Source organism: Filicampus tigris, chromosome 5 (assembly GCF_054856515.1).
Source record: "Filicampus tigris isolate MCC_2025a chromosome 5, RoL_Ftig_1.0, whole genome shotgun sequence".
Classification (NCBI taxonomy): Eukaryota; Metazoa; Chordata; class Actinopteri; order Syngnathiformes; family Syngnathidae; genus Filicampus; species Filicampus tigris.
In genome coordinates this window covers 14,339,603-14,364,572 of record NC_141221.1, presented here as the reverse complement: position 1 = coordinate 14,364,572, position 24,970 = coordinate 14,339,603, and the positions used below count along the sequence as shown (strand labels likewise).

General features: G+C 40.1%; 5 protein-coding genes across 10 annotated transcripts in view; 2 read left to right on the top strand and 3 right to left on the bottom strand.

The window, feature by feature from the left end:
- The window catches only part of LOC147147387 (rho guanine nucleotide exchange factor 28-like), a 46,728-nt gene extending 44,101 nt beyond the window's left edge, over window positions 1-2,627 (bottom strand). For 4 of the 5 annotated variants that reach the window (XM_086031248.1, XM_086031243.1, XM_086031245.1 and 1 more), the window contains exons 1-2: window positions 2,484-2,627; window positions 1,758-1,805 (exon numbers count right to left, since the gene is read on the bottom strand). In XM_086031248.1, the coding sequence (XP_085887374.1) occupies window positions 1,758-1,790 (33 nt within the window). In that variant the 5' untranslated portion in view covers window positions 1,791-1,805; window positions 2,484-2,627. The remainder of the gene's footprint in view (window positions 1-1,757; window positions 1,806-2,483) is intronic. The other variant, XM_086031244.1, reaches the window with a different exon arrangement.
- A 1,303-nt stretch (window positions 2,628-3,930) lies between these two features.
- On the bottom strand, window positions 3,931-9,295 carry utp15 (UTP15 small subunit processome component). Its single transcript, XM_086032100.1, has 12 exons — window positions 9,148-9,295; window positions 8,812-8,948; window positions 8,602-8,694; window positions 8,332-8,516; window positions 7,956-8,134; window positions 7,748-7,873; window positions 6,869-7,004; window positions 6,672-6,756; window positions 6,409-6,564; window positions 6,144-6,245; window positions 5,919-6,052; window positions 3,931-4,599 (listed from the first exon to the last, which is right to left on the bottom strand). Exons 2-12 carry the CDS (start codon window positions 8,899-8,901, stop codon window positions 4,299-4,301), a joined length of 1,587 nt encoding a protein of 528 aa, XP_085888226.1. The 5' UTR covers window positions 8,902-8,948; window positions 9,148-9,295; the 3' UTR covers window positions 3,931-4,298.
- A 189-nt stretch (window positions 9,296-9,484) lies between these two features.
- On the top strand, window positions 9,485-13,307 carry LOC147147385 (transcription factor BTF3-like). 2 transcript variants are annotated; one of them, XM_086031771.1, is made up of 6 exons: window positions 9,485-9,562; window positions 10,142-10,258; window positions 10,339-10,452; window positions 12,096-12,297; window positions 12,373-12,429; window positions 13,025-13,307. In XM_086031771.1, exons 2-6 carry the CDS (start codon window positions 10,190-10,192, stop codon window positions 13,069-13,071), a joined length of 489 nt encoding a protein of 162 aa, XP_085887897.1. In that variant the 5' UTR covers window positions 9,485-9,562; window positions 10,142-10,189; the 3' UTR covers window positions 13,072-13,307. The 2 variants fall into 2 exon arrangements, with proteins under 2 accessions (XP_085887897.1, XP_085887898.1); XM_086031772.1 differs by having other exon boundaries at window positions 9,488-9,562; window positions 10,190-10,258.
- Window positions 13,308-16,343: 3,036 nt separating this feature from the next.
- Window positions 16,344-21,192, top strand: il12b2 (interleukin 12B 2). The gene is given in 8 exon segments (XM_086031015.1): window positions 16,344-16,417; window positions 17,259-17,507; window positions 17,605-17,707; window positions 18,533-18,723; window positions 20,026-20,171; window positions 20,293-20,403; window positions 21,102-21,154; window positions 21,156-21,192. Coding segments are annotated over 8 exon segments (927 nt in total). The 5' UTR covers window positions 16,344-16,380.
- A 750-nt stretch (window positions 21,193-21,942) lies between these two features.
- LOC147147383 (uncharacterized) lies at window positions 21,943-23,725 on the bottom strand. The gene is made up of 2 exons (XM_086031575.1): window positions 23,201-23,725; window positions 21,943-22,284 (listed from the first exon to the last, which is right to left on the bottom strand). Exons 1-2 carry the CDS (start codon window positions 23,723-23,725, stop codon window positions 21,943-21,945), a joined length of 867 nt encoding a protein of 288 aa, XP_085887701.1.
- Window positions 23,726-24,970: the final 1,245 nt, after the last annotated feature.

The window sequence follows — 24,970 nt, the reverse complement described above, 5'->3', positions numbered from 1 at the left end:
TCCACCTCAGCTGATGGCCAATCACGGCTCATCTTGCGAATGTCACATGATCAAACTCAGAAAACAGATGAGGTGAAATGTTTTACTTAACTTCCCCTTGAAAACAATGTGAAGGTTTTGTTCTGAAGTGTAACAATGGATAACTTTGTTTTTGTACAATAAAGATTAAAAATGTAGCGATAAAGATCACTTTCACCTTACCATCCATCCGTCCATGTTAGCACTTGACCTCATTAGGATTGTGGGAGAGCACCTAGCAAATTACATTATGCTTTTGGATATTTGCCATTTGCTGGATAAATTACAGAGATGCATTAGGCTCCATTTTTGTGACCAGCAGAAATCCTGTACACTGTGTGGCATATCTCTGCACGGAGGCGGGTTAGACCCGATGTTGGTAATTTTGCAGACAAGCACAAGATGGCAGATCTGCAAGAGGGGAGGGCTATCGCAGATGACTTTTTGCATTATATGTTAGCATTCACCAGGTTGACTTTTGTGTAAGTTATGTGGTTGTTTTAAATACACAATGTGTAATTTTCTTTTGATTATGTTTTGTTTGACGGCAAAATTTAACTAGGATTTGCAATAAACACCTTGAAGCAAGCACTTAGCCTCTTTGTTTGAAGAATCGTTCACTATATTCCAAACTGCTTTATGCTCTGAATGAACTGAGCTGTCACCATCAAGCACTACCATCTCAATTTTTTTTCTTGCAAGTGAAAGCAAAACAAAATCAGCCGAGCAACAGCCCATATTAAAAAAATTTTTTTTTAAAACCTCTTACGTTGGGTCACTTGTAAGTCAAAGCACCTCTGTATTTCCCTTTCCAGTATTTCCCTTAATTGTTTCAAAATCCAAACAAATTCAAGGCTGGCAGCATCCCAGAATGGTTTGTGTTCCAGCTCTGATGTTCGATTGTATCATGCATCTTATCAATTAAAAATGTTTTATACGTACTACAACAACAAAGATTTTATTTCTATCACAATGACAAAAAAATACTCAAACTACTACTAAGACTCTCCAATTTTATGATAACATATTGTTGCAAAGATCAGACTCCTGGGAATTAATCAGCATATTCAGTGTTACAAACAAGATATGCTATTTAATTGTGTAGCCTTGTAGTGACATCAACGTGACGAAAGCAACATAAACAAACATTAAAAAGGATTCAATGGACTGAATACAGTGTAAGAAATATACCAACCCTTTGATCCTCACATTGATATTTGCGTACACTGTTGGGATCCAGCAAACTCAAAGGCGAAAAATATTTACCCTGGACAAATCCGCGGAATGATTTAACAGGATACGGATATATCAAAAGCATAACAAATAAATGTTCCTTTCTTACTGTGAGTAATTAAACTACAAATAAAAAACAAGACTGTGAATGAACCATATGGTTACTGATTTGCCAGGTTGATAAACACGATACCAAGCTTCTATTCTTCGTGGCACTGACTGATGGTTATTTTTCCCAACAAAACTACAATTGAAGCGACATACGTGACTCACTGAAAGACAGAAGGTCACAAAACGATCACAGCATAATAAAGACTTTAACCTCAACGACCTTTGTGAAGAACGATACAAACCTTAACTTCTTCATATACTCAAATGTCGTGTGATCATTTCATGGCCTCCACTTGAGCGTCATGTACAAGTCCCCGGCTTTACTTTTCTCTCTCTTTTAATATTCAAATTGCATGTTTTTGACATCAAGACTGCAAAGTGGTGCACATACTCACATAAAGTGGCACTTTCCTCCTGCTCAGCTCCATCGTTTGCAGCACCTTCTGGAAGAAAATTGCACTTAAATAGGCATTTGGAACAAAGGATACTTGATAATGGTCACTTTCTGATTTTGTTAAAGTCTGCCTCCTCAGCTCTTGAACGGATTAGCAAACATATCAGTTCGAGGCAGAGACTGTGAGACAGGATTATCTTTTAATGAAAGTGGATCATTTTAATTATTATTAGACTTTTTTTCCAAGTGTACATCCTGCTCGAGACCCAATTTGATAAGCAGGCACAATATTCAAGTGCGTGTGTTTGGGTATGTCATCCTCCCATCTCCGATGGAAAAAGATATTGAATTTCAGTGCTCCAAGGTTAAGATCTGTTTTTAGTCAGACTGAGGAGGTTTGTTTTCCCAGCACAACTGAATTGTATTTGACTTTTACAGCATAGCGAATAATACATTATAAAGACCAAAACTACATGAAATGCTGTTTTTCTTTTTTTCTTTTTGCAGCAACGTCATACAATTATTGTCAGTGGGCTCCCTATTAGCACATTAGCACTTGTATTCTTATATTAGCAGAACTCAAATGTATATATTCGTTATTCTTTCGTTTGATGAAATCGTATTTCACTTCAGTTTACCCACGCAAACTAATTCAAACAAAACTAAGGAGTAAAATAAAAAATAAAAAAATTAAAAAATATTTTTTTTATTGATGTATTGTACTTACCTTTGCGAGCGCGAGCTCAAAATACCGCAAAGAAAATCGACAGTCCTCTTCACAGAAAAAAAATCCTTGGATCCATTCCTTTTCTAACTGTTAATAATTCACGTGGCCATGTAAATAACTACAGGTTTACTCGGCGTGACTGCTATTTAAAGGGGGAGTGACCAGGGACCGTGCAAGGCAACCTCCTTTTCTTTGAGCAACGGCGTTCATTGACACTTCCTCACTTGCCAAAGTTAAGAGATTGTTTGGCGAGCAGTGACCTCTAAAGAAAAAATCCGGTACTGCGGGTACCACGGAATTTCAGGAACCTGTTATGCTATCTGGCGGCACGGTAGTCGACTGGTTAGCACGTCCGCCTCACAGTTCAGAGGTCGTGGGTTCGATCCCGGCTCCGGCCACCCTGTGTGGAGTTTGCATGTTCTCCCCGTGCCTGCGTGGGTTTCCTCCGGGTACTCCGGTTTCCTCCCACATTCCAAAAACATGCATGGTAGGTTGATTGGACTGTCTAAATTGCCCCTAGGTGTGATTGTGAGTGCGGATGTTTGTCTCTGTGTGCCCTGCGATTGGCTGGCAACCAATTCAGGGTGTCCCCCGCCTACTGCCCAAAGACAGCTGGGATAGGCTCCAGCACGCCCGCGACCCTTGTGAGGATAAGCGGTATGGACAATGAATGAATGAATGAATGAATGTTATGCTATCTCTGTGAAAACTGTGAAATAAAATTCAGGTGCTCTAGTAGACTTTTCCTGACATTTTTGTAGTTATATCTTACAGCACAAACCATGGCCCACAGATAATCTATTCTACAGGATTGAAGGGCCTTCTTCTACACAATCAGTGATCTCCTTGTTCCAAGATGTCAATGAGCAGAAGGGTACAAAATAATTTCCGAATGGACCACGTACGGAACACAGGGAATCTTATTTATTTTACAATGTCCATGTTACAAATGTCCAGGGAATGTTAGTCATGAATTTCAGTTGGTAAGTAAGAGTGATGTCCAATACCACTTTTTTCAGACCAATACCAGTACGATTATTCACTCTGAGTACTCACCGATACCTGTAGTACTTGTATATAAAATTTCATTTAAGGTAAAGCCCCAAAAATTGTGAAGCCCTTTCTTTCCGACGCAAACAATGATTTGCCGACGTGTCTGTCGCAGATTAGCGTCAACTTCTACCAAGGAGGACTTACTTGATTTCAGATTGTTTTTGCATTAAGTATTGGTGACTGGTATCGGCAGCCTCCACGAAGAGCTGATACCTTAAAATAAGGCCAGTTTTGACCAGATATGGATGGATAAGTAGGAGTGAGCTATTGTGATTTTGCATGTTAGCCCTTCTATTGCGCAGGTGACAAAATGTTCAAGCCGTGGTGGCAGTCCATATTCGATAACACTCTTAAAATATTTTCATCACTGCAGGCACATCAGACTGATGCTGAGTGAGTTCCAAGAATGCAAAGGTTTATTCATGTCTTCTTAATAAATGTTTTACAATGTATACCATATGCAGTCATCTTCAAGCCATTGGCAAATGCACATTCATACATTAACAATTGAAAGTATAATCAAGACTTCCAATGACAATAAAAAAATTTAAAACACCTCAATTTTCTTTCTGAGAATCCTCATTCACAAATACACATTTTATTAAATGTGAGTGTTTGAAGGGTTTCCTGAAACATGAACCCAAGTGACATTATCTGATGGATCCATAAGGTGCCATGAGGCAAGTTGAGGCTGATGGGATTTTTTTTTTTTTTTCTTTTTAAATACAACTTGTTCAGGGTTCTGTTCCATCCTAGGGCACATCAGGTGGCCTGGAGCTGAGGTTGTGAGCTACTTGTCTCTCCTTCGGCCAGGCCGTTGGATCTGTCCACACCCGGGCACGGCACCTCCTTCCTCGGGAGGCGGGAGGCAAACACAGTGTCCAGCATACCCAGCACTTCCAGAAGGTCTTGCTGGTAGTCGATTTCTCTCTCCAGCAGATCCTGGAGACGCAAAAGCTGGCGGTCCACGATGGACGATTGGCCGATGACCGACTGATAAATGTCCAGGATCATTTCGGCGGCTACGACGAGGACAGGGGCGAACCTTGGGTCGATCAGGTTCCTGAAGAAGATGAAGGAAAGGGGTGAACATTACGATTTATAGGGAATTCTTTGACTTAGGGTTTTCTGTTTACAATAATCCTAATTATCCTAATTAACGGGCACTCCCTTACTTATGAATGTAAGAGCATTTTTGTCATGGTTAAAAAAATAAATAAAAATCTAGTATGAAAATAAATATCGGATGTAGGGCTGCAGCTATCACAGTTTTAGAATAAAGTATTCTTACCAATCATCCATATCGAACAATGGGATAAATATTTATTTTGCATTACAGTATTTGTACTAAACACAAAAACCTACATGTGGGATTCAGGTATTATTTTGACCACTTGGGGTCCTCCATCCTCACGATTGACTGTAGTATCTGTGACTGGATGTGTATGGCTTTAAAATGCGGGGGCCTGGCCTCGTGAGTGACGTGGGCGTCAGTCAGTGCAGAGTTGGCTGACTGTTAACTCAAACTAGCGATAGCAAGCTATCTTAAAGTAGCTAACATTAATTCGGTACCCTGTGTTGCCTACTGTGTTGTTATTGGTACCTGTTTCGCTTTATCTTCCTTGTTAAGTGTGAAATGCTCCAACGCATCGATTGCACCAGCTAGAGTGATGCGTGCGACTGCATTATTACACGTGGTCAAGTTACTCAATTAATGGTTGCAGCCTGAGCAGTATGCACCGTTTGTACTTATGTTGCTACTGTTAGGGTTAAAGAGGAAATCGACTCAAACATTTTTTCGAGAATATGTTCCCAGCAGGCCAACTAGTTGAAACACGTAATATCTGAGTAATATTGCGTTTTGGGAATATGAGTTAAGCAGAAAAAAATATACCCCCTTTTAGCCATCTCAGGCGGCGGACATTTTGTCACTTCACTGAAAACGACATCACAACTGCACAGGGCTCAGGTAACGACGCTTACATATTCATATATATTACATATTCATGATAAAAATATGTTTGGGTTGATTAACACTAACCTAGCAGCAACATAAGTCTCTGGCAAAGTCAGATGAACTAATACATATTTGTAATCATAAATATTTTCATACATATTATTAATTGAAATTGGACAATTTCACACGGAAGCCCTGTTCATCTTTCACAGCACAGTGTGCCACAGAGTTAATACGGTAATACTACAAGCTACACTTTAACCTTAAACAAGTATTTGTATAACTTCAAGACATTATACCGACTTATCATATTTTCTTCAGTTTTGTCCTTACTGGGCTTCATTCTGAATAGCCATTATGTTTGGCAAATACAAGTGTTATGTGTACATGTAGTAAAGTGAACATAAAGCGCGATAGAGTCTCACCCTATTAAAAAGTTGAGTAACCGAGAGACTTCCTGTTCATTCCGTCCTGCTAAGGCGTTTTTCAAAGTTCCTCTTCGATCCAACTCCTTTATAACAGCGACTGTAACCTCCGGCTTCTTTAGTCTCGTCCATGACTGCGAACCAAGCAAACAATGTATTCATTTATTATGTTTCTGAATCAAGTACAGACTAATGGTGAGCTAAAAGACATAGGTTTGAAAATACCTCTAGAGCTGTATCCAAAGCCTCGGAAACGTTGAATTTCTTCAACTGTTTGTCATATTTTGCCAGATGCTGTTTCACGGGCTTACTGACGAGATAATCATCCTGGGGAAAAATAAAGACCAACCTATTGGTTAGTAGGCTCAAGAGCAAGTCAAAACATCATTTCATACTAATCGTGTGGTCCCCATATATGACCCACGTTTTGAAACCATTTACTTATTGCTTCTGTAATTAAATAATCACAAATAGGGACAATAAAGTTTACTTGTTGAGGGGTGTAGTTCTTCCCTTTTACAAACACACGATATGCCGGCCGCCTCCTGTGTTGACCCGACAGTTCAGTTGACTCCCCAGTGGGTTTCCTGTGTTTGATGCTCAGGATACCGTTGGTCATACCCACAGCAATAGTCTCATCGTCTGGCTGTAAAGAAAAAAAGAAAATGAGTCAAAAATAGATTACCAGTATGTTTACGATGACTAGATGGACAATTGTGACTTCAAGATGAAGCCTTGTTTTCATTTCCTTACAGCCAAAGCCAAACTGAGAATGGAGGTAGCGTAGTCAAAGTTGTGCACCACTTTGTAGTTGGTTGTGTTGTACACCTTCACGTGCCTAAGTAAACAAAAAAAATATTAGGTCAGAATGCACCCAAAAACAAACAAAATAAATTCATGACAGGCTTAAAAGGCATTAGTGTGTCAAGCGCAAATAATAGTTTATGTACCTGTCCAGGGAGGCTGACAGCAACCTTTGGCCACTGCTGCTCAGACACACACAGGTGACGGTTTTGTGATGGTTTCTCAGTGACACCAGGGGCTGGCCGCCTTTCAGCAGATCCCACACTTTGACATAGCGCCCCCCTGGAAAGGACGGACACAAGTGTAACGATAATGTGGGAATAAGTGTTTACTCTTGGAAATGTCCCCTTTGTCAAAACATGTATGTAAACACCAGCCAACAATTTAAGATCATAAAATGAGCAGTCAAACGACATGGCTCAGCTGGTCCATGTCTTTTGTCAAAGAGTAAGACTAGCTCGTCCTCTGGCTCTCTCACAGAATTGTACAGGTGAGGCAAGCCGACCTTGCGGCTGGGAAGCACATACCTCGGGTCAAAAGTTTCCATAAATCGCTGCTTTTGCAAAATACAAATGAGCACCTTGTCTTTGGAAATGCAGCGCGATTGGCCCCTTTTCGTGACAGATGGAAAATATTGTGAAAATGATTCTGCTCACATTGTCTGTTTCTTAGTGGGAATTAAAGTTGTTACAAACAAATAGGTCACTCGAAGGGTCAGTGTGACTAACTTGGCAACATAGACTGTGCTTTTGTAAGCTAGCTCCTCTCTGTTGTCAGCCACGTTGTTAGTCCGAGTAGTGCGTATCAGCTTTGAACTACAGTATCTGGTTAAAAAAAAAAAAAAAAAGTCCTAACCCATAAACTCAGATTAATCAATAAAAAGCAAGTGATCGCTAAACACCACATCAATATATTATCGCCTCCATTCATTTGGATTCTAACCAAGGACTCATTATTGAAAACAGAGACAAAATCAATCCACAATTCCAAGTTCTACTGCTTTTGACGCGACAACCATTACATACCTGCTGAGACAAGGAGTCCCTCAGAAGGGTACAGAAGAACACTTTCCACTGGCTGGCCATGATCCATAGTCATTACAGACTTGTCAACTCTGGCGTCAAACAGTTTAAGTGTGTGGTCATATGATCCTGAGGGGAAGAAAACACAATAGTCACATTTTGCAATCGTCACCATGGTGTACAAGATGTCACTTTGTTGCGATTTCATCACCCGTGATGAAGAGATCTCTGTTGAGTTTGCTGGTGACGCCACAGCGAATGTAATCTGTGTGTTCTTGGTAGGTGTTGAGTTCTGTCTCATTGGGGATGTCCCAAAGTCGGCAGGTGTAGTCGTCCGACCCGGTGACTATCTGGTACCGATCCGATGTGAAGTCTGTCACATGTACAGCCCTGAGCAGATTGAAATGACAAGAGGATAAGACGTGCATCTTTGCATAGTCATGAACAGGAGAAATCAAGCTTGTACATTTGTACATTTTGTCAGAGACTTGCAATCAACATTTAATTCAGTCAATGGATCACTCAAGAATTCATGATTACAAGCTTTTAAATGACTAAAAAATATTAAACACAAGTCTATTTCCTACTTTGTGTGTCCTCTGAATTTCCTAAGTGCCACCTTGCCAGTGACATCAAACAGCTGCACAACTGAATCCTCACATCCAGCCACGAGAAGCTGACCATCTGAACGGAACCTCCCGCAATACGCCGTGTCCTTAAATCGTGTGAACGTCTTCACTGGCTCCTGGGAGAATGAGCCATAAATGTGGATCTAAATGGGAGAGGGGAAATAGAAATATTTAAATAAATATTACATATTATAAAATTGTAAGTTAAGTAAACACAAGCCATCCTACTCGTGTAAATGCTGTCACAGCAAAGTTATGCGGGGCCACAGGAGAGAAGTCGATGTTTGTGACTGATCCAAATTCTTTTATCTGGACTGGAGCCTGTTGGAGGAAAAAGAGCATTACAGTACTGTATCACAACTGAGAATTAAATTGACATAAATATGGAGCATACTCATTGTATCACCATGTCTATTCAACAGACCGGGAGAGACTCACCTTGTAGTTTTTCCAATACAGAGTGTCCTGTGTGACTTTCTCTCCAAGTTTAGGATAAACTGGAATTTTTGTTGGTTTGAATGAAGCCATTTCTTCGTGTGTGTGTGCGGTTCTTGATAGTCACAAAATACTCCTGCCTGGTAAAGTATAGGTAAACAAATTGTTTTACCAAAATGTGTTAAAGTAAGCAATACATCGCTTGAAACTAGCATTGCAATACATACAAATTGATAACTAAACTGCAAGACCTGAGCCACCGTGCTCACAGGAGCAGAGTTAAGTTAGCACACGAGCACGTTTACATTCGATACTAAATCACTGCCTGGGTAGTTTTACCTTTTAAAATGCAAGTCCAGTAGGTCTGTATACTCCTTAAATACAGATATTTAAAAGGGGAGGATATTAAAGCCGTTTCTATAGATGATGCAAAAGTTAGGCATCACTACAATTTATCACGTTGCCACAAGCTGCCACGGAGGCGGCCATGATGGTTTCAGTATTCACTTCCGTTCTTTTGTAACGTAAATTTATTGTTCACTGAATATTACAAATAGTGTATTTTTAATGACTGACTGTTTTACATATATTTATGAATATTTACTAACAATATATCTGTTTCGTGATATCAAAATAAATAATGTTCTCGACATAATATCTTGTATGAGGGGTTCCTGTGTGTGTCACTTCCGGTTTCTGCCCCTTTCCCCGTGCTTCTCTCGGCCGTGCGCGTCGTGTGATCACACACTCCCAGGTTAGTTCACAAATTCCAGACTTTATCAAGTAATACAATCTATTTTTAGTATGTATTATGTGGTATGCGTAGAATTATTCCCATGATAGTTTTCTTTAAAGAGTAATACAAACACCAGACATGATGTCGACTTGCAGAGGCCTCAGCGAGCCTGTTAGCTTGGGTGGCTATCATTAGGTTTCTCACAAGCAAGACTGAAAAAGTAGCACTCCATTCAACATAACCCGACTCATTGTTGCCTAAATATCATTGCACATTTACAACCAAGGATATAAAGGTTAATAGAATGAGCAAAATGCAGATGAGTGTAGTCCATGATAGTGGAGGACTTGGTCAAAATTTTATTCTGCGGCTATTTATAAGGGGTGCGGCAGCTGAACCGTCCAAGGTGGAATTTGAGAGATTTTCATGGTTGACAGTTCACTGTCATTGAAAAGCTAATTTGACCATAAAGCCTATACATATAGTTTTGTTGTAGCTATTGTCTCAAAAGGTAAATTGCAGTTGTTAGTGATTTCCATCAAAAAATTTGCACAGCATGTGATTTTAAAAGCCATCTTATGTGTTCACTCATCATAGTTCCTTAAGTTCTTGGCGAATTTGAGCAACTTTTTTTCCGGACTTCAGATGAAGGAGTCCATAATGAACCAGGAGAAGCTTGCCAAACTGCAGGCGCAGGTCCGCATAGGTGGCAAGGTCAGTTGGTCTACATCCCGAACCTGTTTTAATTCCTGTAAACCGCTTCTGGCAACTGACATGCTTGTTGCTTTTTGTAGGGAACAGCTCGCAGAAAGAAGAAGGTGTTGCACAGAACTGCGACGGCAGATGACAAGAAGCTGCAGTTCTCCCTCAAGAAGCTGGGAGTCAACAATATCTCTGGCATTGAAGAGGTACAAATGACTGGGTCAGGCATGGAAACACTTGCCACATAAAAACAATGCAAGTGCTGTATAAAAAATGAAACTCAAGATTTGCGTACTGTAATTGTCAGGCCAAATCCTCTTGGCACTCTTCCCTCCACTGTGAAGGTAATCAAAATGTTGTTAACATTCGGACTACTGTTGTCATTTTTTTCTAGTCTCTTTTTTTTTTTTTTTTTTTTTACTAGAGGGGTTGAAAAACTCACTAAAATATAGCGAAAACGTAGCTAAGTTGGCAACACCTTATACACAAGTCATAGCTTTTGCTCGCTACCTCGCTTGCACCAGCGTCCACATGTGTGCATAAAATAAAAGCACCCCATATTTTACGTTTATGCATGAAAACACTTATTCCGACATTTCGGAACAAACCGTCTGTATCGCTTTTCTGTTATTCCCAAAGGCTAGTAGAAGCAGAGCGAGCGAAAGACATGGCAGGCGCAAGACTGAATTGGTACATTTGGAGCTCCATTAGAAAGTCATAACACGACGTAACCGCTCAAAAGGGAAAAATACGCTAACGTTTAAAGTAGAAATGGACGGAGTGATGTTTTGTTGTCACGGAAGTCGCTGCGGCTTCTTCTACTACTACGTCGGTTTATTTGGTCAACCTGCGCATGTCTAAATTATTTGTCCTGCTCGACAGTGTGATGCATGAACACGCAAGTCCTAATCGATCGGTATTTTTAGTGTCCATGAAAACAGTGAATCCAATCATAATTTTAATCCAAACTGTGATTGGATTAAAGAAATTTTGTCCGTGTAAACTTATCCAATGTCTCTGTGAGGGCCAGGCATAGACTGGGCGGGCCAGATGTGGCCCTCGATTTACTTTACTGTACTTTGCCCAGGTCTATTATAGAGTAACTACTAATCCTGAGAGGGGGGGCTCCTCCTTCTCCTCCAACAGAAAAAAAGTTTGAACATCACTAATCAAAATGGGGTCCATTTCACAAAGCAGGTTTAGTGAAACCTCAAGAGTCTGCTCACCCTGAAAGGAGGGAAATTCAGACTTTTCCGCTTCAAGAAGGGAGGTCACTCAAACCAGAGAAAGACGGGTAACTCCAGCCGGTTTCAGAGAGACAGCTATTACTTTGGCTGCTAAATGCTATCTTAGTTGACAGTTCAACAGCTGTAAACACACTCACCGGACACGCCACGATACGTCCCACACACCGCAATAATATTATCCCACATTGTTTTTATTTCACCACGTTATATGTCTCTGCGCTGTGTGTGTGTCACAATTTTATTTTACATTTAACTTCATTTGGCTGTGCGTCTGTGCTTGTGTTGTTTCTGCGTGTGACGTCGTATGAACATTCCCAACCCCGGTTGACGGCGAAGCAACGGCAAGAAAAGTTTACATTTCCAACATGGGCAAAGAAGGAACATTTTCTTTTCAAATGCTTCATCTGCGCCGTCCGGCACGCGTGCGCACTTGACCACGTGACCTGGATTGACTATATATGGAAATGCGCCACCAAAAACGCTCAGCGAACGCTTGTTTTGACCTCATCTTAATGAGGAAAAGCAGGAGGCACACATGTATGTTTAAAGCAAGGTCGTCTTCCTTTTGGACCACTTAAAAAAATGTTCTGCTGTCTCCAAAGGTGAATATGTTCACAAACCAGGGCACAGTCATCCACTTCAACAACCCAAAGGTGCAGGCATCCCTGGCAGCTAACACCTTCACCATCACAGGCCACGCCGAAAACAAACAGCTCACAGAGATGCTCCCGGGAATCCTAAATCAGCTGGGAGCGGACAGTCTCACCAGCCTCAGGAGATTAGCAGAGACGCTGCCCAAGCCAAGTATGATAGACACTTTCCGTCCTTTGCTTTTTGCCTGGCGGAGTCCACAATCAACAATGTCTGTGTTTTTCCTAGCCGGGGAGAGCAAAGCACACCTGGTCGCTGCCGAAGAAGAGGATGATGAAGTTCCCGGTGAGCAATGGCGCATCCAGTACTCATAAAAAGTTAGGGCTAGTCGGCGTTTGGTTACAATTTCAGGATCAACACTTTTGAATGCACAGCTCCAACTGTTCAGCACTTTTTGCACAACTTGCTGTTCTCTATCAATGGGTTTTTGTGCCATGAATTGAACAATACATTTCAGATCTAAGAGAGCATAGTGTAACAACAGAAAAATTGACATTTGTCAATATGTAACAGCCATATAGACTTTACAATCCTTATTCTTACTTTGCTACGAATTAAAGTTTATTTTAAATTACTAGTGTTCCGCTTGAATCATATTTTGGGTAGCATAAGAATTTGTGTTCATAAATATTACTATCCATTGTGTATCAATGGTATTTCATCCCTTCCTAGAGAGTAGAAAATTGTGTTAAAAGTACCGCAAAATTAAACAGTTCCACATTCCAAAGTTTAGAGAAGGCCAAATGAAGTCCTCCTGTACCTATATAGTTAATTTTAGGTTCATCCTGAAATTTCACCCGGAAGCCGAATAACCCTAACCTTTTGTGAGTAGTGTACAACAACCGTCATAAACCTTCCTAACCACTTTCTTAAATTTCAGATCTTGTGGAGAACTTTGACGAGGCTTCAAAGGATGAGGCCAATTAACATCCCCCAACAAACACAAACTCTTAACGGACCCCGGCAATTTGATTTGAGATCAAATGAATAAAAGTGACCCTTCCTGTCCTGGACTACACAGTTCTGTGTCATTCTGCAGTAAAAGTATTTAATTCAGCAGTTCTTCATCTTTCTTAACTCTGCCACTCCTGCTTTGTGATGCCAACACACTCAACTGGTTCTAGTGGAACTAATCACATAATAAAGATGACATTCAAACATAATTTGGGGGATTTGATCATTTTACGCATGCAGCATAGTTAAAATCAAACTGAGTAGGCCGTGACAGTGACTAATAAGAAAATCCGTTTTTTGACACTCATTTAATCAGATAAAAAGTGGAAGTTGAGTAGCGCAGAAGAAAAAAATATATTTTGACCTTCACTATCTGAAGTTGAAGATAAAGCCACAGAAAGGAAAATGTGAACTAAACCGAAACCCAAATATTTAAAGGACACTACTACCACGCATAAAAATTAGGATAGGTTCCAGTTACAGTGAACTACACTATAAAAAAATGGCTGGATGGAAGGTATCATCAAACGCAAGTAAACACATTTCATCAATAAATTCAAATGGGAATCAAACCACTATAGCTTACACATTATGGCCACCATGATATATATATATATATATATATATATATATATATATATATAATCTTTTACAGTTACTGAAAACATTTTGAGGCCTCGGACAACTTTCAAACTAGTGGGCCGAGTAACCTTTTCCAGTTGTCAGGTTCACACCAAGTGAGACATTAGTAAACAATGCACACAATGAGGAGAGAAGACACTCGACAACAATATTGTCTTTTTACTTGCAAGGAGAGCGCAGGGAAGTGTATGATTACAGTTCCTAAAACCCTCTGCCCTCTGTTCCAGCTCTAAGGGAAAGGGGAGCGAAAGCAGCTGGAACACTATGAACTTGTTTTGTCTATGTGTGTGTGTGTTTGTGTGTGTGTGAGCCATTAGCATAAATATGTGGAAGCAAAGCACATCAAGCAAGTTGGGCGTGGATTTGGAAAAAGCTAAAGCTAAACCCACAAGCTAATAAAGCTAACAGGCCTTGTCCACAAGCATCCAACACATGAATAATAAAATACATTATTATTCTTACATTCCCCCCTGTTTTTATATGATATAAAGCTAAACCTACAAAGCTAACAAGCTTAATTATGAAAAATCCAACACATGAATAATAAAATACATTATTATTCTTACACCAGTATTAGCGGCATAACAGCCAATAAGTGATGAAATTATCACAATATAGGTCAATGGGTTTGTTGATTGCTGCTGCCATTTTGACCACAACACAGGCCACTGGATATATTGGGCTTCCCAAAAGCTGCCATTTTTAAAGTGACATGGATGGAATGAAATATTATATAAAATATTTATTCATTTTATATAACCAGGGTTCCCATGCTTCCTTAAAGTCTTAAAAGGCACTGAATCCATAAGTCTAAAAACAAGGCCTTAAATTGGCATTCAAATGTCTTACATCGATCTTTAAAAAGTCGTGAATGTTAAAATGATAAATAGGATTTTGATTTTAAATTGTCTCAAACCTTTAAATAAATTACAAAATATTACAAATTTTAAAAAATAAACAATAAAACAGTCATGCGACACTTAAGAGCAGATGCATGTCATTTATGTACCCTAGCAACTTTGGACAACATGCAACATTCGGAATATTGTGAAGTTGATCTTAACTTTGTTTTAAGATGGAATTAAAATGTCTTCAATTTATCTTGCTTTAGCTGTAGTAACCTTGAATAACACACAAAGAAAAATGTGAGCTGTCAAAGTCATCTGGACTGCTGGTGACTTATGCGGACAAACGGCGAGCTAGCCTACATGCTCACAACTTCTGAACTTCACCTCCTGTCACATATCACACAAAGCTTTACTATTAAAACGCTGTATTACAAATATGTGCTTATCACTGGGGATGCAAAAAAATTGATTCACAGTTGACGTCACATACCATCATCATCGTCTCAAAATTAGCTAGCTAGCTATCTGCAGCATGGTGAACACATGATTAGCACGTCTACCTCACCATTCTGAGGTTTTGGATTTGAATTTCTGTTATTCTGGCTTCCTACCGCATCCCAAAGCCATGTCTATTAAAAATTCATAATACAGGAAAGACCAGACAAATATACTGCATATGGTACTGACATTTACTAGCTGTCTTTATCAGCATATGTGATGTTGGAGTAATCCAGATAGCAATGAAATGACATTACTTTAATATTATGGTACTTGAATTACATTTTTTTAACAGGTAGCTGGCAACTGTATGAAATTGCATTTTTATAGTAACCCTCCCAAGCCTGATGTCAACATAGTCGGTGAATAAAAATGACACATGCCCTGCAGGAAACATGAGTTGCTGTTTTCAACATGAAAACCACTTCTTGTATGCAGGCCAGGAAGTTGTTATATGCATAAGAAAGTCTTAAAATATAATTTGTCAACAAATTGTGCTCGCCCATTGAATGAGTAGTAAGCATGGAAATTCCTGCATGGGACATCTATCTGACACATTTTCTCACAGAGCTATGAAAAAGACATCACTGGCATCAGGCCAAAACCTATTTCAAATTTTGTTCAAAAACTCTCACCCCCGTCCACGTTGTGCACTTTGTTTCATCTTATGTTTAGAGCTTATGTATGGATTTATAATGTATACCTTCTAAATAACTAAAAGTGAAAAAGACCAACACCTCTTGGTTCATTTTTTGTGTGTGATTCAGAATCTGTACATTAATCAAGGGCAACCCCCCGCCCCACTGAATACTCACACGAGCACTTTACTTTCGTGTGTTTTCTTATCATCTGATTCGAAACCACCTCGTTTCTTTTTTTTTTCTTTCGTCATACAGAAGTGCACTGTCAACAGACTTCTGATTTGGTTTACTACGTCTCTCTGTTTCTATGTCTCTCTCACTCCCACACAGGGATTCAAAAATGGTACTGATGCTTGGTTTTTTTGCAAGAGTATAAAAATGAATCTTTGCGACCACTCTGTGCATATGATCATCAGCAACAACTGGACTTTTGCTCATCATCTATTTTCAGAATTGTTTCAACAGAATGGTAGGTGAAGGACATTTGATGCTTGTTTACAATTACTGTTTTGGATTTTTTGTTGTCAATGAGAATCCTGTACAAATGGACATCCTAGTTTGTTTTGTTCTTTTGAATGGCTAAAATTTCTCCTCTGATCCCTCAGAGATCAATGTGCATATTTGGGCTCCTGCTCATCAGCCTGGGCGGAGAAATGAGAGCAAATGGACTCAACTTCTTCCCAAAAAGATGTATGTTTTCACATGTTATGCATTGTTATCCTTTCTTTGTCGCCGTATTGCGGTGGTGGGAAGTAACTAAGTGCAAATAGTACGTTACTGTACTTTTTTTTTTACTTTTAATTTTTCAGGGATCTGTGCTCTATTAAGTATTTATTTTTCCTTTTTTACAGTGGAACCCCGCTATTCACAGGGAATTATAAACCCATTGAAATGCACTGGAGAAAAAAAAAATCTTCCCAAAAAATGCTGAGAAACATTGATTATGCATTTTCTGCTTGAAACCAGGGGGAACCTAAACAAACAAAAATATTTTTAAATTATGCAATCTGCAGTACTTTTGCCTTTATCTGAGTTTTTCAATTTTTTTACCCAAGTATCTGATTCCGTACTTGTACTTAAAGTTGAAGTCCACCCAAACATATTTTTTTTCAAGAATATGTTCTATGCAAGCCCACTTGTTGAAACAAGGCATTCTGATAAATATTGCGTTTGTGGAATAAGAGTTAATCCACATGTTTTTAGCCATCTCTGGGTACGGCCATTTTGTCACTTCTGTCCACTGAAAATGACAGCACATGTGATATCATTTTCAGTGGACAGAAGTGACAAAATGGCCGCCTCCTGAGATGGCTAAAAAGGGGTGTTTTTTCTGCTTAACTCATATTCCACAAACGCAATATTAATCAGAATGCCGTGTTTCAACTAGTGGGCCTGCTGGGAACATATTCTTGAAAAAAATATGTTTGGGTTGATTTCCCCTCTAAGTACAGAGTGTGAGTACTTGTGCCACTTTTGCCATATGATGTGGCGTTCACCACCTTCCTCGACTTCATTTTCTTCTGTCCATCAGTTGAGGTGGCAAAAGGAAAAGCCTTGGTCACATTGCCATGTGGTGCAACATCCAAGGGCGATGAAGTCACATGGAAGTTTAGAGGTAAGGACATGGATGAAGATTACCAGGACGAGGTGCAGAAGGCTGGTCCCGATCTAAAGATCACGGAGGTTGGCAGGCCCAATCTGGGAGAGTACACTTGCTGGAAAGGAGAGGAGAGCGCGTCCATTTATCTCCTACTGCAGGCCGAGGAGAAGGAGGAATTTGGTGAGATGACCCTTCATTTACGTGGTACCAAAATTCACTGCTATTCTGTTATTGGTTCCAGATTTTTATTTTATTTTTTGTATTGTGTGTCTTTTAGATTCTTTCCTCACCTGTCGTGCTAAGTCTTACAACTGTGCTTTTAGCTGTACATGGATCGACAATAAGTACAAACTTGTGCGCCTTGGACTGGGCCCACATTGGTAAACATAATTTTGACTTTTCATTGAGTGGGGTACACGCATTCTGATTCTTAACCTATCAGAGGCGCACTTGTCATAAAAAGAAATGTGCAACTCTGTGCTTCCTGCTCTTTTAGTGTGTGATGGACTTGAGATGACCAAAGACAGCACAATACACTCAAAAAACAGTTGGGTTAAAAATAATTTTGGGTAAAAAATGGACCGATCCACAACGTGAGTCAATTACAAACCGTGGGTCAATTTCTGGGGTTGTTTTCTGTAAGCAATGGTAATTTTGTACAAAACAACCCCCCAAAATGGTCTGTTTTGTACAAAATAACGCAAGGAGGTGGGTCAAATTGACCCAATTAGTGGATCGTTTTCGACCCAAAATTGTTTTATTGTATTTTTAACCCAACTGTTTTTCGAGTGTCCACTACACATCATTGCCGACAATTGTGGTCTGCTCCCCCAAAACAGATGTCTGTCGTAGTACCAAGACTCACCTATGGGAGGCAGCATGGTGCCACAGGGCATCCACACTGTAGAACTGGGTTGCCCAAGTCCGGCCCTCAATAGCACCTATTCAGCCTGTTAATGTTCCAACACACCAGCTCATCTGCAAGCTATGTAATTGTCCGCTTAGTCAATTGAATTGATCAAAACGGGCACAAAATCAAATGCGTAACGCACAGACTTCTGTCTGGAATGTCTTTTTTTGCGAAAATTGGGGTACACACAGTGGAAGCGTCATCTGTTAACTTGTCAGACTAGAACACTGGTCTTAGCAGCGGGTTAGTTGCACACAATGAGTTCTGCTGGTTTCTTCTTGCATTCCCTCCACAGCCGCGAAGGAAGCAACTTGTGCAGCTGGGTCAGCGGCACTATTGACAAACAAGATGGGAGACTCCACTTTGAGCTGCACCATTCGCTCTCACCCTACTCCGAGGAGAGTGCCATGCTGGAAGTCACGGCCGAAGCCATCATAAACGACTCCCTCCTCAAGAGGACCAAACAATTTTACCTTCGAGATATCAGTGAGTCATTGTAACTTTTGAAGGGACACACTGATTATTTTTCTTCAATATAAAGTCTGGATTATCATTAAGAGTGTATTTTACATATCTTGACACAGACTAGATGTGAATCATATAGTAGTAGCAACTTTATCATTATTTTGCAATATTCTTATTGTAAAATATTTCCGCAATTTACTACACGTCAAAGCAAAAAAAAAAAGGCCTAATGATGACTCTTATCTTGAAAAAGTCATAAATTGGGCCACTCTTACCTCAAGCCAACACTGTATTGTTTTTTGGTTTTTTTTTTCTCAGTCGCTTTGATACATTTCTCAAATCAGAATTGAAATTTGAAAAACTGTATGTGCATTTCTCAAAACAATTTGTACAAATAGCAAAACATCATGGTACTTCTGCAAACGCCATGTTCTTTTTCAAAATCCTGAGTAAACTTACATCGTAGAATATTGATTGCAGGAGACTGGGAATTTGTTGAATTTCATATCGTTTTCACATATCTGCACTATTGGTCCGTACATACGTGTGGGCATTATTTTTACAAATTATTGACCAATCTAACATGTTGAAAATGGCTGGCTCTCTTTGATGTTGAACAAACTTTGCCATTTTTGGGGTCTCCTGAAAAGAAAGGATTTTCGAGGTATGAAGATTCCGAACGACAGTGGTGTTTTCCTTTATTGACAAACCATCTCATGGTGATACAGAAAGGAAAACAGCACTGCATAGCCACAGCACCAAGAAAAAAACTAAAAGTAGAAATGTGAACATGAAACAATCTCCTTAGGGAAAATTGTACATGCAACGCTGTAGGAATTAAAATTTACATTTTTATCCACATCAAATATCTTCACTTGCTATGAGCTATTTCAGAAAACTGGTTGATGTAACATATTATGACAACTTGTTGAGACATTTTGCATGTAAAGATTTATTCGATGAAATAATGCCAACATTTTGTGCCTTCATAATAAATTTGATCAACATGACATAATCCACTAATGTCAAAATCAGCAGAGAATTGTACATAAGCATTTGCAACTTGTTCCAAGAAATGAGAAACTGCTTTTTTGACGTGCACAAGTGAAGTGACAGTGATGTGAAAATTGGACAAGTAGTTTTGAGAAATTCAGTTTGATCTGAGAAATGTACCAAAGCAACTGAGAAAAACTGTAGCACCTGTAGACAGCTAAATAGATCAATAGATAACACGAAGATACCGAGATACAGTACCAGTATGTGTGCATAATAAACAAAACCCCAAAATACTGAACGCGAACTCGTCACTTGTATTGTGCCCAGTTCAACCAGACAGTCCAATTGTCAAATGTCAAGAAGTGGATCACAAGTTAAGTGTGACTGTCCAACCTCCATCCAGTTGGTCCAGCCCTGACAGCTTCTTCGCCCTGGAACACGAGGTGGAATATGAGCTCAAAGATGACGGAAAGGTGCAAATGCGTGCTGCAACTCCTCACACATAGATGTTTTGGGTTGTTGTTGTTTTTTTTTTTTTTTTGCTCTGGAATATTTCTCTAACCTCTGTTTTTGTATTCTCCACCCTGACATCAGTTCGGACGCTCCTCACCCTCCCTGATACCCAAGAGGATCAACAGGCTAAGGGTTCACTCCCGGGACTCCCTGGTCCAGTCGGCCTGGAGCCAGTGGACTGAGTGGACAAATGTAACCTGCTGACAACACAGTCTGCTGCCTTTTTCAATCTCTCACAGCATTTTTCAGAAACTCAGTGAAATGTTCATCGTGTTTTGCAACATCATGATTTAACACTGGCATTCTGACACGAAAGCTATGTATTTATTTATTTATTTTATACTAAGCGGCAATTACTCAGCAGCCCGCGCTGCTATTCTTGTAGCTGCTCCTCAAATAAATGTTTTGCGCCCGTTCCCCTTTTCTTTTGTCTGTATTCATTTAGGTCAATATACACATTCACTCACTAGTTTTCTCTCTTTGTTCATTTAAACACAGTGGCACCTTGACTTACGAGTGCCCCAATTTAAGAGCTTTTCGAGTTACGAGCTGTTGCTTGGTTGATTTTTTTTTTTTTTTTTTTTCGCTTTGACCTGCAAGTCCAAATTTGAGCTTCAAATACATTGTCGCGGAAGTAAAGTAAAAAATGGAGCGATTAAGAAACTGTCATGCCCTCGCATGTGGGCAAGGAGAGACACATTCAATGCACTTAGTCTTTTACTGAACAAGTCAAACTGTCAAACGCACAAATCCAAAATGAGAACATTCACCAGGAGCTGCTGTCAGCCACAACTCATGCCAAGACACTCACATGCAGCTCCTGATGTCATATTTATTTCTTCAAAATGTCATTTTTTGTGTTTTACTTTTATTTCATCAACTCATTGCAGGTCTAAGGAAGAAAAAGGAAGCGGTGTAAACCTAAGAAGAAAGCGATATATTGCTAAGATACATTCTCGATATGTGGACCTTTGCCAATGAGAATCAGAGCCCAGCACCGTTGAAAAAAGATTTTAAATTTCAACATTGTAAAAACACCTCCTCCTATGAAATCATTTGAAAATAGTATGTTAACTATACATGACTTTTGAGTGTGCACCAGAGAGATACATCACCGAACCACCATTAAAGTAATTGATGCTTATGTTTTGTATTGTCTAGTTCTTGACTAACTTGAAAAGGCTGAGACGATCATATAAAAGATGTATCAATTCCACTCCAGGTTCCTCCAACTGGCCAAAAACATGCATGCAGGTCAATTGAAGACTAAATTGTCCATACGTGTGAATATGAATGTTTTTTTCTGGGTCGTCCGAGCATTTGTTGGCCATTTTATATTAAAGTGTATTTTATTACAAATAATAAATTTAACCATTGTCAACAAATAAACATCCAAATAATCAAAACTAGCCTCAGCTATTATCAATAGATACTGTACAAAAATTGGAATTGTTACCATAAAGTTACATCTCATAAGACAGTCGCGTGCCCTTAATGATTGGAGGAAATAATGACTATAATTTTAACAGCCGCATTCATGCAGGTAATAATGACTATAATTTAATAACAAAATAAAACAAAAAAAAAAACATAGCCGCATCTTCGTGTGTCGAAAAAGAGCTACTGCTCCTTCTTTCATCACACCTTTAAGGTTAAATCGATTCTGAAACAGAAAGAAAGACATGGCAGTGAAGGTGAAATGAGAGTGTCGTCTGCGTAAATGTCTGCGCGTTACCTGGCCCTCCGTCTGGGGCACACCCGCCTCCACACGAGCCTCCACACGGCCCCTCTAAGGGCCGGGCTCCCCCAGATGTACAAAGCCGGGGTGACCAGCGCGTTGAGGCGCGCCATGATGGCGAACAGGTTGGTGGCTTCGTTGCGGAAGCGTAGCCCGGTCCGGGTGAGCTGCCTGACGATGATGTTGACGAACGAGGGGCACCACAGTGCCAGGAAGCAGATGACGACGAAAACGATGATACGCAGCGACTCCCTCTTGTTGTCCCTTTCGGCGCTGGGCGGCTCTCGGGCCAGGTGGTTGCGGGCGATCACGTACAGCTTGACGGTCATCAGAACCTTGGTAAGTAGTGGCAAGTAAGCAAGTATAAACACTACTGTTTTTGTTTTTAATTGTAGCTTTTGGATTTGTTAGTCACTTCACATAAGCCAATTAAATAAGAGGCCATGGAATCAAATTACGTCACAGGCCATAACATTAGGTACACATGCTATCCAATCCAAGAGCTGTAGGTGAAGTGCATTGTGTCGTCTTCAGTATCACTAAGTCTCCATGAAAATGTAGCACAATAATGAAAAACAAGTCGTAGTAGTCACCAAACATTTGCACACGTACCATCCATCCATCCATCATTTGAGCCGCTTCCCCAGTACAACGATAAGTCTCTCTTAGAAAGTGTTTCCTTTATTTTATACAATTTTTTTTCATTGGATGTTTTTGATTTGGTATGTTACCCACATTTCCAGTGTAACAAAACGTGTTTTTTGTTGATTTTACTTTAATTTCATCAAATTGCTGTATTAAATAAAATCATCTGGATCCGGATACATTTTTTAACATGTATAGTAGTATCTGAAATGAGTAAATTCAACAAAAACCTTTTCTGTGTACACAATAGTTATTGTAACCTGTTTTTGTATCCTGCATTTGATAAATACTTCTTATTTAAAAAAATAAATAAGTAAAAATAATAAAAATCAGACTAAGCCAAAGCATCCCCTCAAAAATCTAATAAAAACTAACAACTTAGTGCTAAAACCTAAATAATACTAACTGAATTTGATTTTTTTTAAAAATAATAATAAAAAAATAAAAATAAAAAAGCAACAATAACTCAAAAACCCCTAACTATTATGACCTGGTCAATACCCCCTTTCCTCCTTAAGCAGGCCAAAGAAGGCAAATCACTACTTTTACCAGTCAGTTTTTTTTACATGCACAAGTATCTGTACTTCTACTTTTGCCAAATCTGACCTTGACCAACACGATGATCTGCAGGGTCATGACCCCGAATGCGTTGATCTGGGCCGCCTTGGAGATGGGCACCATGTTCTGCACAGTGAGGATGGAGTAGGTGTAGATCCAGCAGAAGGCGCACACGCCGATCACCAGCGAGCGGCTGATGTAGCGGTGGTAGAAAAACGGGTGGCACACGGCCAGGTAGCGGTCAAACTGGGCGAACAGGAAGGTCAGCACGTTGACGCCGAGGAAGGAGGGCAAGATGTAGAAGGTTCCGTTCCGGGATGGGTAACCCTCCTGCACGTCGAACAGGCCCAAGTAGTAGACGGAGAAGCCGGTCAGCGTGTCGCTCACGCTGGTGTTGAGCATGAAGATGAAGCGGTTCTGGATGCGCAGCGCGCGACTGAACGAAATGCCCAGGGCCACCGAGCCGGCCACCAGGACTGCGCTGGTGGCGAACAGGATGTGGAAGATGAAGACTATGAAGTCGCCCGCTGTGTCAAAATCGACCGACAGGGGGACGGTGCCGTTGAGGAGCATCCTCACGCCCCCATCGCCGAGTAAAGACGATGAGCCTCTCTGGTCCCTTTTAAAGGCAATACGTATATCCTGACCTCCAGGGGGGATTCGGAACAAACACAACGGGGTTTTTTGTTTTGTTTTTTGGGTGAAGTGAAGTGCAAGTAATCACATGTGATGAGGCATTGCCACTGAGTCTCGCTGGGATCTACAATTGGGTCTCCAGTGTCAATGGTGCTTGTTGACTCCTTTCAACTTCATTTTGTTTACAGTGCAAAACAGGGGTGTCAAAATCATTTTTGTCATTTCACTTAGAGGAGTGGCTGTCAAACTTTTTACACCAAGCACAATTTACAATATAGTATAATTCTCTTCAAGTACCATCATCAGAGATGGGAACTATCCTATTTTGTCGGTCCGTCCTCCGTCTTCCGCCCGCGGCCTGGGCACCCTTCCGTCATCGTCCTTCCATCCTTATTCATAAAAATAATTGTCCTCGGACGACGTCTGTCCTTGTCCTTTTAATGCGCTTCCATCCTTACATTCCATCAGTCCAAAAAAATCAAAAATCTGAAGGTGATGCTAACAGCAGAGGTTTCATAATTCATACATTATTTAAAGCTCATTAACTGGCAAATTTCCTATTCACATCCGCTTACCGGCTGGGAGGATCCTGAGTGGATTGAAATTGTTTACAATTGTTTAAGTGTCATCCAAGATAGTATTTAGCCAAGGGACATCACCAGAATATTAAAGATTGAGTCATAACTATTATGTTTTATTGCAAAACGTTTGCCTTATAAGGCAATAAGTTTTCAGTTTTTATTGGGTTATTTCCCAATAGAAATAATTATTGGGGAGGAAACGAAAGACGTCCACTTCCTTTAAATGTACGGCAACACTGGCATGAGCATGAATGACAGTTTGGAGAGATTTTTACATTCTAGGGATATCCCAAACAAGGACATACATTAACAATGTTAACAGTTGTTTAACAAAGCAAAATTGCTGTCCACCTTTTTCCTTTTCAATGCAATGGGCGCCCTGTGGCATAGTCCATGGTATTACGTGAGTTGGACCACTAGAGGGCAGACTGACTGTGAGTATGCCTGTGAGTGTGGCGTCACAGGAGAGAACAGTAGTCTTTCTTTTTAACAGAACCCAACACAACACGTCAGTCGGTATTTGACCCGGTTAGGGACCATTACAGGGGCGGACAAAAACCCACTTTTGTCCTTGCTTAGTCTGTCCTTTTACAAAAACTTC